The sequence below is a fragment of the Nycticebus coucang genome, chromosome 10 (assembly GCF_027406575.1).
Source record: "Nycticebus coucang isolate mNycCou1 chromosome 10, mNycCou1.pri, whole genome shotgun sequence".
In the NCBI taxonomy this organism is placed as follows: Eukaryota; Metazoa; Chordata; class Mammalia; order Primates; family Lorisidae; genus Nycticebus; species Nycticebus coucang.
Genome location: NC_069789.1, coordinates 799,523 through 812,630, shown reverse-complemented (window position 1 = coordinate 812,630; position 13,108 = coordinate 799,523). Strand labels below are relative to the sequence as shown.

General features: G+C 34.2%; 1 protein-coding gene across 1 annotated transcript; it reads right to left on the bottom strand.

Annotated features, from left to right (window-relative positions):
• Positions 1 to 11,088: 11,088 nt before the first annotated feature.
• Positions 11,089 to 12,322, bottom strand: LOC128597469 (radixin-like). The gene has a single exon (XM_053607853.1). The coding sequence runs from the start codon at positions 11,826 to 11,828 to the stop codon at positions 11,211 to 11,213; it is 618 nt and encodes a 205-aa protein (XP_053463828.1). The 5' UTR covers positions 11,829 to 12,322; the 3' UTR covers positions 11,089 to 11,210.
• Between the last annotated feature and the right edge of the window lie 786 nt (positions 12,323 to 13,108).

Below are 13,108 nucleotides of genomic sequence, written 5' to 3'. Positions count from 1 at the left end.
CGTCCCCTACTTGGGAGGCTGAGGCAAGGGAAACTCTTGAGCCCAAGACTTTTTGCTGTGAGCTATGATGCCAGGACACTCTCTCTACCCAGGGCGACAAAGTGAGACTCTGTCTCCAAAAAAAAGCAGACAATTTTGTTTAAATGAAAATTTTAAAAATATCTCTTGACTCTCACTAGAATTAAAATTATTGAAAAACTCCTGATTTTATTCAAATCAAATAAGAAATAAAAGTTAGAACTTAGCAACTCTTAGAGTTACAGAAGTCAGAAACTCTGTATACTGGAATTTCTCTTTACAAAGGAGTCCTCTGGGTAGATTCCATATCTTTACCGTTGTGAATAATTCTGCAGTTGAACAGGAGAGTTGCAGGTGTCTTTTGGAGACAGCATCTTCATTTCATTTGGATATATGCCCCCATGGTGCCAATGCTGGATCATAAAACAGTAGTTCTAGTTTTAATTTTTGAGAGCTTTCATAATGTTTTTCATGGTGACTGTACTACTTTACATTTCTAACAACAGTACAAGGGTCCCCCCCCCTTTTTTTCTGCATCCTCTCCAACACTTGTTATCTTTCTGGGCAAATTACCACAAATTTGAGTCTAAAATAATTTTCTGTTACCAAATAAAATTTGGAATAAGGTTTGAAAAGTCACTAAAAGAGATATAGTAACACTTGATATTTATAGAATAAGAAATAATTTTCAAACTTAATAGGAATATAAGGGCTTTTATTACTAACACAAAATGCACTAACATATACATAAATTCAGAACATATAAAGAAAATGAATTTAATGGGTGCTTACTTTATAGACATCAAAAATTAAGCTCAATCTGTTATTTCATCCAAATATTCCATTTTCCAACTTATAATGACAGAAATATCAGAGCCTCTTAAGAAAGAAAAGAAGCAGTTAATAGATAAATCAATATAGGTTGCATATATCCTTTCAAGGATAGAATTTGCTTTTTGAAATTCAAGATGAGCACCACTTCCTGAATGCTACTCGCACAGACAACCTCTTAATGTGACAGTTGTATTACAACAAAATTTTCTATCCTTGAATTCAATGAGAGTTCTGTTCCCAGAAATGCGACCACAGATTGATTCCCTCTAATATTGTTGATTATATTATTTAGTTAGGAGGCCTCTCAGAGGCATTAGGAGCTGACATCAGAGTTAGTGGATTGAGAATAATTATTTACTAAAGGTAACACATTGGTTTCCAAAAGCTTACCCTTCTAAACAATGATCTGGTGATGAATGTGTCATTAGCATGCTATAATCATTTATGTATCTTTCTTGTATTCTTAATCTGGACAGGAGACAGCGTGTCACCTAATTTCGGATTGTTTTAGCAGTGGTCCTATGATGTGTGATAGAAGCTTTATTCCATACATGTCTTACTATACATTTCCTATTGAAAATCCTACCATTTTATTTCAAGGGAGAAGTGTGTGCCCTTGAATACCTAGGTCAGTGAAGAACAATGTATTTTAATACAGGTTTTGCCAATTTTACATACCTCTGTACCCTAACAGTTTAGAAAAGGTTAAGGGAGTATTGTATTATGTCAGATGTCCAGGAAGTAAGCCCCGGGAGTCATCAGAATAACAAATCACTGGTACAGGCTCCTCTCGAAAGGTCACGTGACAGCCAGGACCACCACCTGACTGAGCAGAATTCTGAAAGACTTTTACATGTCTTGAAATATAATTGAATTTTTCCTTAAAGTACTTTTTTCCCAAAAAACAGACCAATATTCAATAAATAAGAATTTTATATGCATATGCAGTTTTCAAAAAGATAACATATATTAAAAATATGTTATGATGGGTGGCTCTGTGGCTCAAAGGAGTAGGGCGCCAGCCCCATATACTGGAGGTGGCGGGTTCAAACCCAGCCCCAGCCAAAAACTGCAAAAAACAAAAAACAAACAAAAAAAAGTTACAATATAATGAAACCATAAAATTTAAACAAATAGTTGATCTGTTTGCTTTGTTGTGAACTTAAACACATAAGCACAAATACACACAAGTTCACATATGTAGAAAAGGAAGGTAAAATCTTTTATAAACAATAGCCCTGGTAAAAATTGAACTCTCAGAATAAAACTACCAGAATAATTCTACTTTATGTACAACTAAGTGGCTAAGTTAACCAGTGTGATGAAAATGTGTCAAACGGTCTATAAAACCAGTGTATGGTGCCCCATGATCACATTAATGTATACAGCTATGATTTAATAATAAATAATAATAAAAAAAAGAAATTAATAGTGGGGGCCAGACGTGGTGGCTCACACCTGTAGTCCCAGCACTGTGGGAGGCCGAGGCAGGTGGATTGCCTGAGCTCAGAGGTTTGAGACCAATATGATCAGCAGTGAGCCAGAGTAAGACCCCGTCTCTACTAACATGAAAAACAGCAGGCAGAGCATCGCCAGAAGAAGAAAATGAACAAAAAAAAAAAAAAAAAAAGAGTACTTCAAATGAAGAAGAATGAACAAGCAAGCTGAAATTAAAAAATAAAGAAATTAACAGCAGGGTTTAAACACCTTAATCAAAGAAAACATGTAGACTATGACTCTGTATAAAAACAACTGAAATAAAGCTCGGGTTACTCTGTGGGGAACAGGGAAATGGCTGCTGAGCAAGTTCTGCCCCTGAAGAATTTTCAGTCTAAAGGGTAGAAAAGGAGCCTACATGATAAAACCTCAAGAATTATAAACAAATGGACATTTCCAGAAGAAATCACTGAAAGTCCTCCTTCAGAGGAGCAACTGGTATTTTGCTCTTAACAAAAGTAGCTTCCTTGATGGAAAATCAGCAAAGAAAAGTAGTTTTTCTGCCACATTAAAAGAAAAAATGAGTCTGAAAGCATAGAACATAATATACACCACAGTAACTATAGCACATTGTAAATAAATTCCAAGAAGTGGGTTGACATAGGTTTCTTGCTTTTGAGGAGGGCAGATTATTACAATGCTTTTGAGGAGGGCACTGTAATAATTTTGTTTGTTACAAATAAATGCCAAAGATGGTCAGGTTTTCATTTACTTTATGGAAAACATTTCCTATAAATATAAACTATTTAAAGACTTTGAGTTTATATTTATTTTATAATTTAGCTATACTAGAAGCATTTTTACTTTCTTTAATAACCGATAACTCTTTATCTTCATATATAGAAGTATATATCATATTATACCTAAGCTTTATGGCCGCCCTGTATATAATGTCAAATTAGATGCTCAATGTTAACATCTATATTGTAGATGCAGGCCAGCCTTCTGCTCCTTTCAAGGGATATTTTTAAAAATAAGCCTCTTTTTACCATAAATATTTCCTCTGTGAAGCATACACTTATAAAAATGAAAAAGCACCAGCAGCTGTCTGTATACGTATGAGCTGCTAAAAGCTAAAACTCAAAAAAAGTATCAAAGTAAATAACTTGCAAAAGCTCCAGAAACATTTTGTCAAATCAAAATAAAAGCTGATGCCAAGCAAACCATTAGTGACCATTTTCATTTCAACATCCTTCATTATTCATACACAAGCTATAACCAAATCCTTAATTTTTTAAAAATCTTTTTTTTTTGTAGAGATAGAGTTTCACTTTATGGCCCTCAGTAGAGCGCCGTGGCATCACACAGCTCACAGCAACCTCCAGCTCCTGGGCCTAGGCAATTCTCCTGCTTCAGCCTCCCGAGTAGCTGGGACTACAGGCTTAAAAATCTTTTTGATCAAAGAGTTTTTATCTCTCCCATAAGTATTATATACTTATAAGTATTATATACTTATATTTGACTGAAAGAGCTCTACTTTTTTGAAATATGTTTGAATTGTCCTAAAACTAACTAGTAATCTCTTTAATGAGTTTAAAATGAGAGGAATGATTTTTAGATGTATAAAAAACAGGATTTAGTTATTCTATATAAATAATTTCTTTAAAAAATGTGGTGAGCAAGATTAGAAAAAATATTATTGACATCTCTTGGCCATTCACTTCTTAAATCTGGACTTCAACTGGATTTTATGTCTGCTATTAGCCAAGGTAGAATTGAACTCTGTTGATGAATACAATTAAATGAAAAATAACACTTACAAAGTAAAAGCTACCTCATAAAAGTTATCATTTAAATGGAAGAGAGGAATCTCAGACATGAAAGGTAAACAGTAGCTTTACATTCTTGACCCTTCCTTGGCACCCTGAACTACCCTAAGTGACCTCCATGTATTGACACATCCAAACTTCTCGATAACCTCATGAGGAATGTGCAGTTTTATGTCTGTTTTATCATTTATTCAACTTATTTACAAAGAAGTTAACAAAGTTGCATAAGACAACAAAAGTGGAGCATTTAGAGCTCTTAGAAATTTAGCTAATAGCCAGGAATTGTACATTGAATGGCCCATTTCATAGCAACACTGGAATTTAGCAGAGAGGTACAAGGAAGCCTGTGAGGTGTGAAAGGACAGAGAGGCAAGGCAATGCAATAATTGTTGGAGACTTCAAGTCCCACATTTTAGCATTGAACAGGTTATCTACAGGAAATCAATAAAAGAACACTGGATGTAAATTCTACTTTTAGACCAAATGGTCTTAACAGACATTTACTGAGTGTTTTATTCAATAACAGAAGAATATATGTTCTTCTCATCAGCACAAGAAACACTTCAGGGCAGCATGTATGTTAGAGTCAATAAAATGTTAAAAAATTAAAATTATATCAAGTATCCTCTTGACCCAATGGGATGAAAATAAAAATAAATAGCAAGAGAAACTTTGTAAATTGTATAAATAGATGGAAATTAAACACCATCCTCCTAAGCAACCATTGAGTTAAGAAAAAAATAAGAAGGAAATAACAAAATTAATTAAAACAAATGAAATGGTAAAGCAATACATAAGGATATAGCAAAAGCATTGTTAAAAGTAAAGTTTATAGCAATAAACACCTCCATTAAAAAGCAGATAGATTTCAAATAAACAACTTACATAGTAATAATGCACCCCAGGAAACTATAAAATCAAGAATAAGCCATACCCAAAATTAGTAGAAGAAAGAAAGAATAAAGATCAGAGCACAGCTAAAATAAATAATGAAAATAAAAGTTGTTTTTTTTCAAAAGGTAAATAAACAAAATCCATAAACTGCAACCTGAATAATCAAGTAAAAAAGGGAAAGGACCAAAATAAATAAAATCAGAGATGGAAAAAGAAAACATTAATACCTTAGGCATAAAAGAGATCATTACAGACTATTACGAACAGTTATATGCCAACAAATTGGAAAACCAAGAAGTGAATGAATTCTGGGACACACAAGTTCTGGCCATTAAGTTTGTGAACGTGGCACCATGCACTTACCTTGGCAACATGTAGAAACAACTTGGTAAAGGTTCATAACCTTGGCGCATCAGTGTCTCACAGCTGTGTTGATGTGGATACGTGAAGGTGCCTTGCTGAGTGGTGCTCCTTATTGTTGTTTTTGTATCCTGTTGGGAGAATGTCACAGCTTAAATTAGAGTAACAAACATTCATAAATTCCTTGTTTGACTTGACAGAAGTGGAAGTAAAATCAGGGTTATGTTAGTTTGTAAATGGCAGTATACGAATGATTAAATGTTTTCCTGAGGGGATAGAAAGCGTCAGTGATGAAGGCGGGTCAGGTGCCAGTAATGAGTAGAACTGACAAAAAACATTGCAAAAATTTATTAAATTCTGTGTCAAAATCATCAGTTGACCATGAGAATCATAGAAAACCAAGTAAACACTGATAGACAAACAGGAAAATCATAACTGAAAATCTTGGACAACAACTCATGGCTCTTACATCATGACAATGGATCAGCGGACACAGAACTGGGAGGGAATTTTTTACCCATATACAAATAACTGTCTTGGAACACCCTCCCTACTCACCTGCCCTGCCCCCCAATGATTTTTCTCTTTGCCCAAAGACAAAATAAATATTGAAAGGAAGACATTTTATTAGTACATCAAAGGTAATAGAATGACAGTTTTGAAAGCCATTCCAGAAAAGAGTCCAAAATAGTTTGGGAGGGTGACTAGGCATTGGCATTGATGAGTAGCCTCCCCAGTGAGCACTTCGAAGGGGATGATGGTAATATTCAGCAATGATGTATGTAGCACTTTTTCTAGGATGAGTTTATGAAGTTAATTGTCAGACCTCACATACAATCTAACAAGATTGAAACCAGGGAGAAACAGGAAACCTGAAGCAATCAGAAAGTAATAAGGTTGAACTGGAAAAAAAAAAAAAAAGACAAAGTCATCTGACAAAGAAAAGCCCAGGACTGCAGGCCTTGACTGCCAAATTCATTTAACTTATAAAGAGCTAACACCAATTTTTCCTAAACTATTCCAAAATATCAAAACAGAGAAATTTCTTCCTAAACCATTCTATAATATTACCCTGATACCCTAAACAGACGATGACAAAATAAAAATAAGAAAACTACAGGCCAATATCCTTGATGAATACAGTAATTCTCACCAAAATACTAGCATGCTAAATCGAACAACATATCAAAAATACAAAACAACATGAGTAGGAGAGATTAATTCCAAGGATGCAAGAATGCACATGTGTTCAGTATACACAAATCAAACATTGTGATACATTACATCAACAGAATGAATAACAAAAAAAATAGGATATCAATAGACACAGAAAGTATCATTTGGAAAAATTCAACATCCCTTCATGATGGAGGAACTTATCTCAACATAATTAATGGCATACATGACAAACTCAAAACTAACATTATAATAAGTGGAGACAAGCTAAAATTCTTTCATTTAAGAATAAGACAAAGATGCCCATCCACTTCCATCACTCTATCCAATATAGTTTTGAGAATTCTATCCAGGAAAAAAAAAATTAGATAAGAAAAAGAAATAAAAACCATGAAAATTAGAAAAGTTTAAGTCAAATTTTCCATTTCTTCAGATGACATTAACATGATACAGAAACATCAATAGAATCCACAAATAAAATCTTAGAACTTATAAACAAATTCGTAAGAATTGCAACTACAGCATACAAAATTAGCAGTGTTTCTATACACCAGTATCAAGATAGCTGGAAAAAAAAGAAAGAAATCAATCTCATTTGAGATATCTACCACAAAAATAAAATAGCTAGGAATAAATTAAGCAAGGAAATAAAAAAACCTCTACCATGAAAGCTACAATGATGAAGAAAATTGGAGTAAACACAAATGGAATATTTAGAATTGTTAAAATGATAAAACTAACCAAATCAATTTACAGTTTCAATGCAATTCCTATAAAAGTACCAATGATATTCTTTTTTTTTTTTTTCAGAGACAGAGTCCTTATCGCCCTTGGTAGAGTGCCATGACATCACAGCTCACAGCAACCTCCAGCTCTTGGGATTAGGTGATTCTCTTGCCTCAGCCTCCCGAGTAGCTTGGACTACAGGGGCCCGCCACAATGCCCGGCTATTTTTTGTGACATTTTGGCCGAGGCCGGGTTCGAACCTGCCACCCTCAGCATATGGGGCCGGTGCCCTACTCACTGAGCCACAGGGGCAGTCCTCCAATGATATTCTTCACAGAAATTTTTAAAAATATACTAAAACTCACAAAAGCGCAAAATAGTCAAAGCAATACAAAGCAAAAAGAATAGCCCTACAGATGTCACATTGTATGATGACTTCAAATTTTATACTAAAATTATGTAACCAAACAACACTGTAGGTATAGAACTCAACATGTAAACCAGGAGAACGAGATATAAAGGCCATAAATAAATCCATGTACTTATAGAAGACTGATTTTGACAAAGTTTCCAAGAGCATGCATTCAGGAGATGACACTCTATTCATTAAAAGGTGCTGGGAAACCGGACATCCATATGCAACAAATGAAACAAGACCCTCATCTCTCACCTCACACAAAAAACAACTCAAATAAATACAGATCTAATGTAAGACCTGGAACTATAAAAATACCAGAAGATGCAGAATACAAATGTCTATAAACAATAACTAAGAAAACGCCATGAAGGCTACGTTGAACAGTTTGATGAGAATATTTCAGATTGTATATGAAACCAGCACATTGTACCCCTTGATTGTACAAATGTACACAGCTATGATTTAACAATAAAAAATACCGTTTTATACCATGTAATTGGCAAACATTAAAAAGTTTGAGAGAAAAAAAAAAATACCAGAAGAACATCTAGACAAAACTCTTTTGTATATTCATCTAGGCAAATGCTTGATGGTTGAGATTTCAAAAGCATAAGCAACATAAACTAAAATGGAAAAACAATACTATATTAAACTAAAAAGCTTCTGCATGACAAAAGGAATAGTCAACCAAGGGAAGAGACCGTCTGGTGAGTGCAAGAAAATATTTGCAAATTACTCATCTGACAAGCAAGTATAGTCCAGAATAGACAAGGAACTAAAACAATTAAACAACAAACAAATCATTTGATTAAAAAGAGGGCAAATGATTTGAATAGACAAAAAAGAAGATGTAAAAATGGCCAACAGTTATATTGAAAGAATGTTGAACATTACTAATCATCATGGAAATGCAAATTAAAACCACAACAAGAGATTATCTTACCTCAGAATGGCTATGATCAGAGAGCCAAAAAATTACAAATGCTGGTCAGGGAGAGAATGGGAAACCCTGGTACACTGTTGGAGGGAATGTAAATTATTACAGCCATTGTGGAGAACAGTACGGAAGTTTATGAAAAAACTAACAGTTGAACTACCGTATTTATTTAAAAGAAAGGAAATCAGTATATTAAAGGAACACTTTCACACCGTCTTTTTTGCAGCACTGTTCACAACAGCCAATGTACAGACTTGATCGAAGTGTCCACCAACAAATGGATGGATAAAGAAAACGTCAAATACACACAATGAAGTACTATTCAACTGTGGAAGAGACTGCGGTCCTGACATTTACAGCAACATCAGTGGAACTGGAGGCCAACATTTTAAATGACATTAGCCAGGCACAGAAAGACAAATACTGCCCGTTCTCACTCATACGTAGGAGCTGCAAAGGTTAATCTCATGGAGATGGAGAATGATGATGGTTATCAGAGTCTAGAACGTGTGTCCAGATGCAGGAAGAGAGTTTGATTAAGAGCTACATTGGCTGGGCACCCATAGCTCAGGGAGTAGGGCACCAGCCACGTATACTGAGGCTGGCAGGTTAGAGCCTGGCCCGGGCCTGCTAAACCACCATGACAACTGCAACCAAAAAATAGCTGGGCATTGTGGCAGGCACCTGTAGTCCCAGCTACTCGGGAGGCTGAGGCAAGAGAATCACTTAGACACAACAGTTGGAGGTTGCTGTGAGCTGTGATACTACAGCACTCTACTGAGGGGGATATAGTCAGACTCTGTCTCCAAAAAAAAAACAAATAGTTAGCTAGAAAAATTAAATTCTAGCATCCAACAGCATAAAGGGATGACGATGGTTAATAAGACTTTTTTTGTATAACTCCTAATAGCTAGAAGAGAAGATCTGAATTGTTTCTAATACAAAAAATGATGTGTTTAAGGTAATGTGCATATACATATATATAGAATCTATATCTAGATATGATCATGGTATATAGTATGCCTGCACTAAAACATCACGCATATACCCAATAAACATGTAAAATCATCATATATCGATAAAAAGTTTGAAAAACAAATTGAAAGTATACAGTTTCTTGATTGAAATTGCAGACGGAGTACACCTCTGTTTTCTCTACTTTCCTAGTCGCATTTAAATGTAAATAAATATATGCTCAGTAGAGTAAAACCATAACAAAGCAAGGAGCATCCCAGTTAGAAATGTTGACAAAAAGTTACAATAAGAAAGCAGGCGTAACACAAAGGATTGATGAGCTCAGAGACAGGTGCAAGGCAGGGCTGTAGTGAAATTTAGACTTTTTTTACTCGAAGGGGCTCTATACAGACTTCAAACGTACAGTCGCGATCTCCAGAAGGTTAAGAGTGAAATATAGAGAATTATTTTAGGTTCTATTTTCTGCGATCACCCAGGGCTGCTCAGTCCTATCTACACCCTTGATATAGAGAACAGGATATTTTCAGTGGTGATATTTACTATTAATATCATACCTAAAATTCAGAGTGAATTTGTTGAATCTGTAATACATAAATATAATCCGTAAGTGAATTCTGAATACTGAATGTCAGAGTGATACAAAATTAAGCCCACTCTTTGTGTCATTTATCATCGTAAGTACTAATAGTTCAGTTTGTATACTAACATTTTGGCCCTCGGGTCTAAAATAAACAGATCCAATAGATATGGTAACATATTTCTGGCTCACAGTTAGTTTAAGAAGATAAGTATAACAAGCAAATACTATGCTAGGTACTCATAGTAATAAATTATTTATAAATAAATAGTAAGGAAAAATAGAAAACTGGAAGTCACCATATATTTTTTAAAAATTCCAAGTGGGAAGTATCACATTAAAAATAAACAAATTATACCACAGCAAAGATATTATTCAAGAAAAATAACCTAATTCGCAACCTTGAACTCTAAGAAACATTGCTCCCATAAACAAATTGAACTACTAGATGAAAAATAAATTCAGCAACTACTAGATGAAAAATAAATTCAGAAACTACTAGATGAAAAATAAATTCAGAAAATTAGAAATACATTTTTATTTTAAATTCATAGAAAATGAAAAATTAAGGAGTTTGAAGATTATAATATACAATATTTCAAATGTCAAAAACCATAATATCAATTGAGCTAAATTTCCCTTTGAAATAAAATCTCAAAGACCAAACTATATTAAATATATACAAATAAGTGTTAAAATTAGGATTTAGATGTAGTGTGTAGTAGTGTGATTTGATAAAACTTATTCTAAATCATATATTTTATATATTGAAATTTTCATTGTTTAAATTTGAACTTAATTAAATTACACTTTTCACAGAAAGTAGTAGGTTCTGGAATTTTGACCTTTCTTTTCAATTTTATGTTTTTTTTTTTTTTTTTTTTTTTTTTTTAGATTTTAAGACAGCCTGAGACAGCTTTATTAGGAAGAAAGAAAACTCAACACCAAACTGGATGTCCTTGGCCTTAGACGACTGATCTGAAACTGTCTTGACTGGGTGCTCTATGTCTTCCTTACTTTCTATCTTCCTTATAGTCTTTGGTGCTTCTTTACTTGAGTAGTTTTCTTAATGTAAATCATTAATATTTTTATTATATGCCCTTTCTGGGCTTTCAGGGTCTGCTCCTCAATTTGCCGTAGACGTTCCATTAGCTCTTCCTTTTCACGTTCTATTCTTTCCTTTTCCTTTTCTGCTATTTCTCTTTTCTTCTTTTCATTCTCTAATTGTGCCCTTTCCAGCTGCTTCTGGTGCTTCTCCTCCCTCGCCTGAGCCTTCATCTGCTGCACTTCAATGGTGTCAGGCTTCCTTCTTCGCACGTACAGTTCATGGTTTCCCATACACAAGGCCAAAATCCTCTTATTGATTCTCAGACGAGGTGCATAAAAAACAAAATCGGGTGCCTTTTTGTCGATTGGCTTGATAACAAATTTTTTGACATTAAATGAAATATTTCTGATTTCACTCCAGGGAAAACCAATTTTAGGTGTCAACTTGTCATCATGCTCATAAATATTCAGACCCAAAGCATCAACACCTAGCCATAATTCAGTCCCCTTTTTATTTTTTATTTCAAAATAGTTGACTCCATACATTTCCAGATCTTGTGCAATCTTCAGGTATTCCATCATAGAATCTTCCCTTAGCATTCCTCTGTGTTCTTCATGCCAGTTCTGTATTCTTTCTTCCCACTGTTCTTTGGTTAGTTTGTGTTGTTCCAATACACGTTGGGGTAGGAGTCTATCATTAGCCAGGTAGCCTGGTTTATGAATCTCTTTATTGTAATCTCCATACTTGGCTTGGACAGCATAGGAAGCCAAGAGAACTGCAGTTTCTGGTGGGCAATATACCTCATCATTTAAGATGGCTTCTTTAACTTGCAAGAAGAAAAGTCTCTGGGTTATTTCTTGAATTAATTCCTCAGAAACATCTTCAGGAAAGAATTTAGCTCTAAACTTGAACTGTAAAGGATTCTCTTTTTTAACATCTTGCTGTGTTACCTTTTTGTTCAGTTTGAGCCATGTAGAATAGCCTTTGCTGTCAACATATTGCAGCCCAAAAAACCAGACCTCCCGCAAACCAACTGTTTTCACCACCTGGTCAAAAAGTTGTTTGCCAGTTGTATTGGGCTGGATGGCAAATTTTATGTTTTTAAAGGATATTTAATAATTGACCTAGTCAACAAGGGAAATACTAAGTATAAAGGAGAATGCAAGTAAAGGGAGGTTTTCATATAAAAGAACAAATCTCTCTCAACGGATGTCATGAATAGATTTTTATTTACAGCATGCAATACATTCCCTGACCTCTTCCAGGAAATGTCCTACGTCCTTGTGATGCCTGTTAATTAATCGACCTCCTAATGACATTAAACATATATATTTTAATAAAATATTAACCTCTATGTTATTAAGAATCACATTATTTTTACTTATGACAAAGCATGGTTAAACAGTTCAGTGCACATGGAAATATAATAAAATAAAATTGAAAGGAGATATTCAATTTATACCATCTTCTCACTATTACTGGTATATATATGTTTTCTATCTTATTGCTGGTATTAGTCCAGGGATATTTTTCATGTCTAAACACAAATGATCACCAAGAGTATATATATTCAAGTCCAAAGAGAAACTTTGTATTCATGAAAAAATATTTGAAAGCCACTTGATGGGTTTTACAAATGAGTGTATGTAGAAAATAAGATTTCATTTGTTAGGAAGAAAGATTGGCAAAATGGTAGTACTGAAATGCTATTTTGGCAATGGCTATGTCAGTAATGCATTATTTGTTTTACAGGAAGTGCCACAAAAATATAGACTTGAAAAAGCCATTTATTATTTTGTGAGAAAGGCTGACGGAGTATTTTTTCAACATATTTTTCATTCCTCTGGCATTTTAGTTCATATATATGCCTAGCACATTT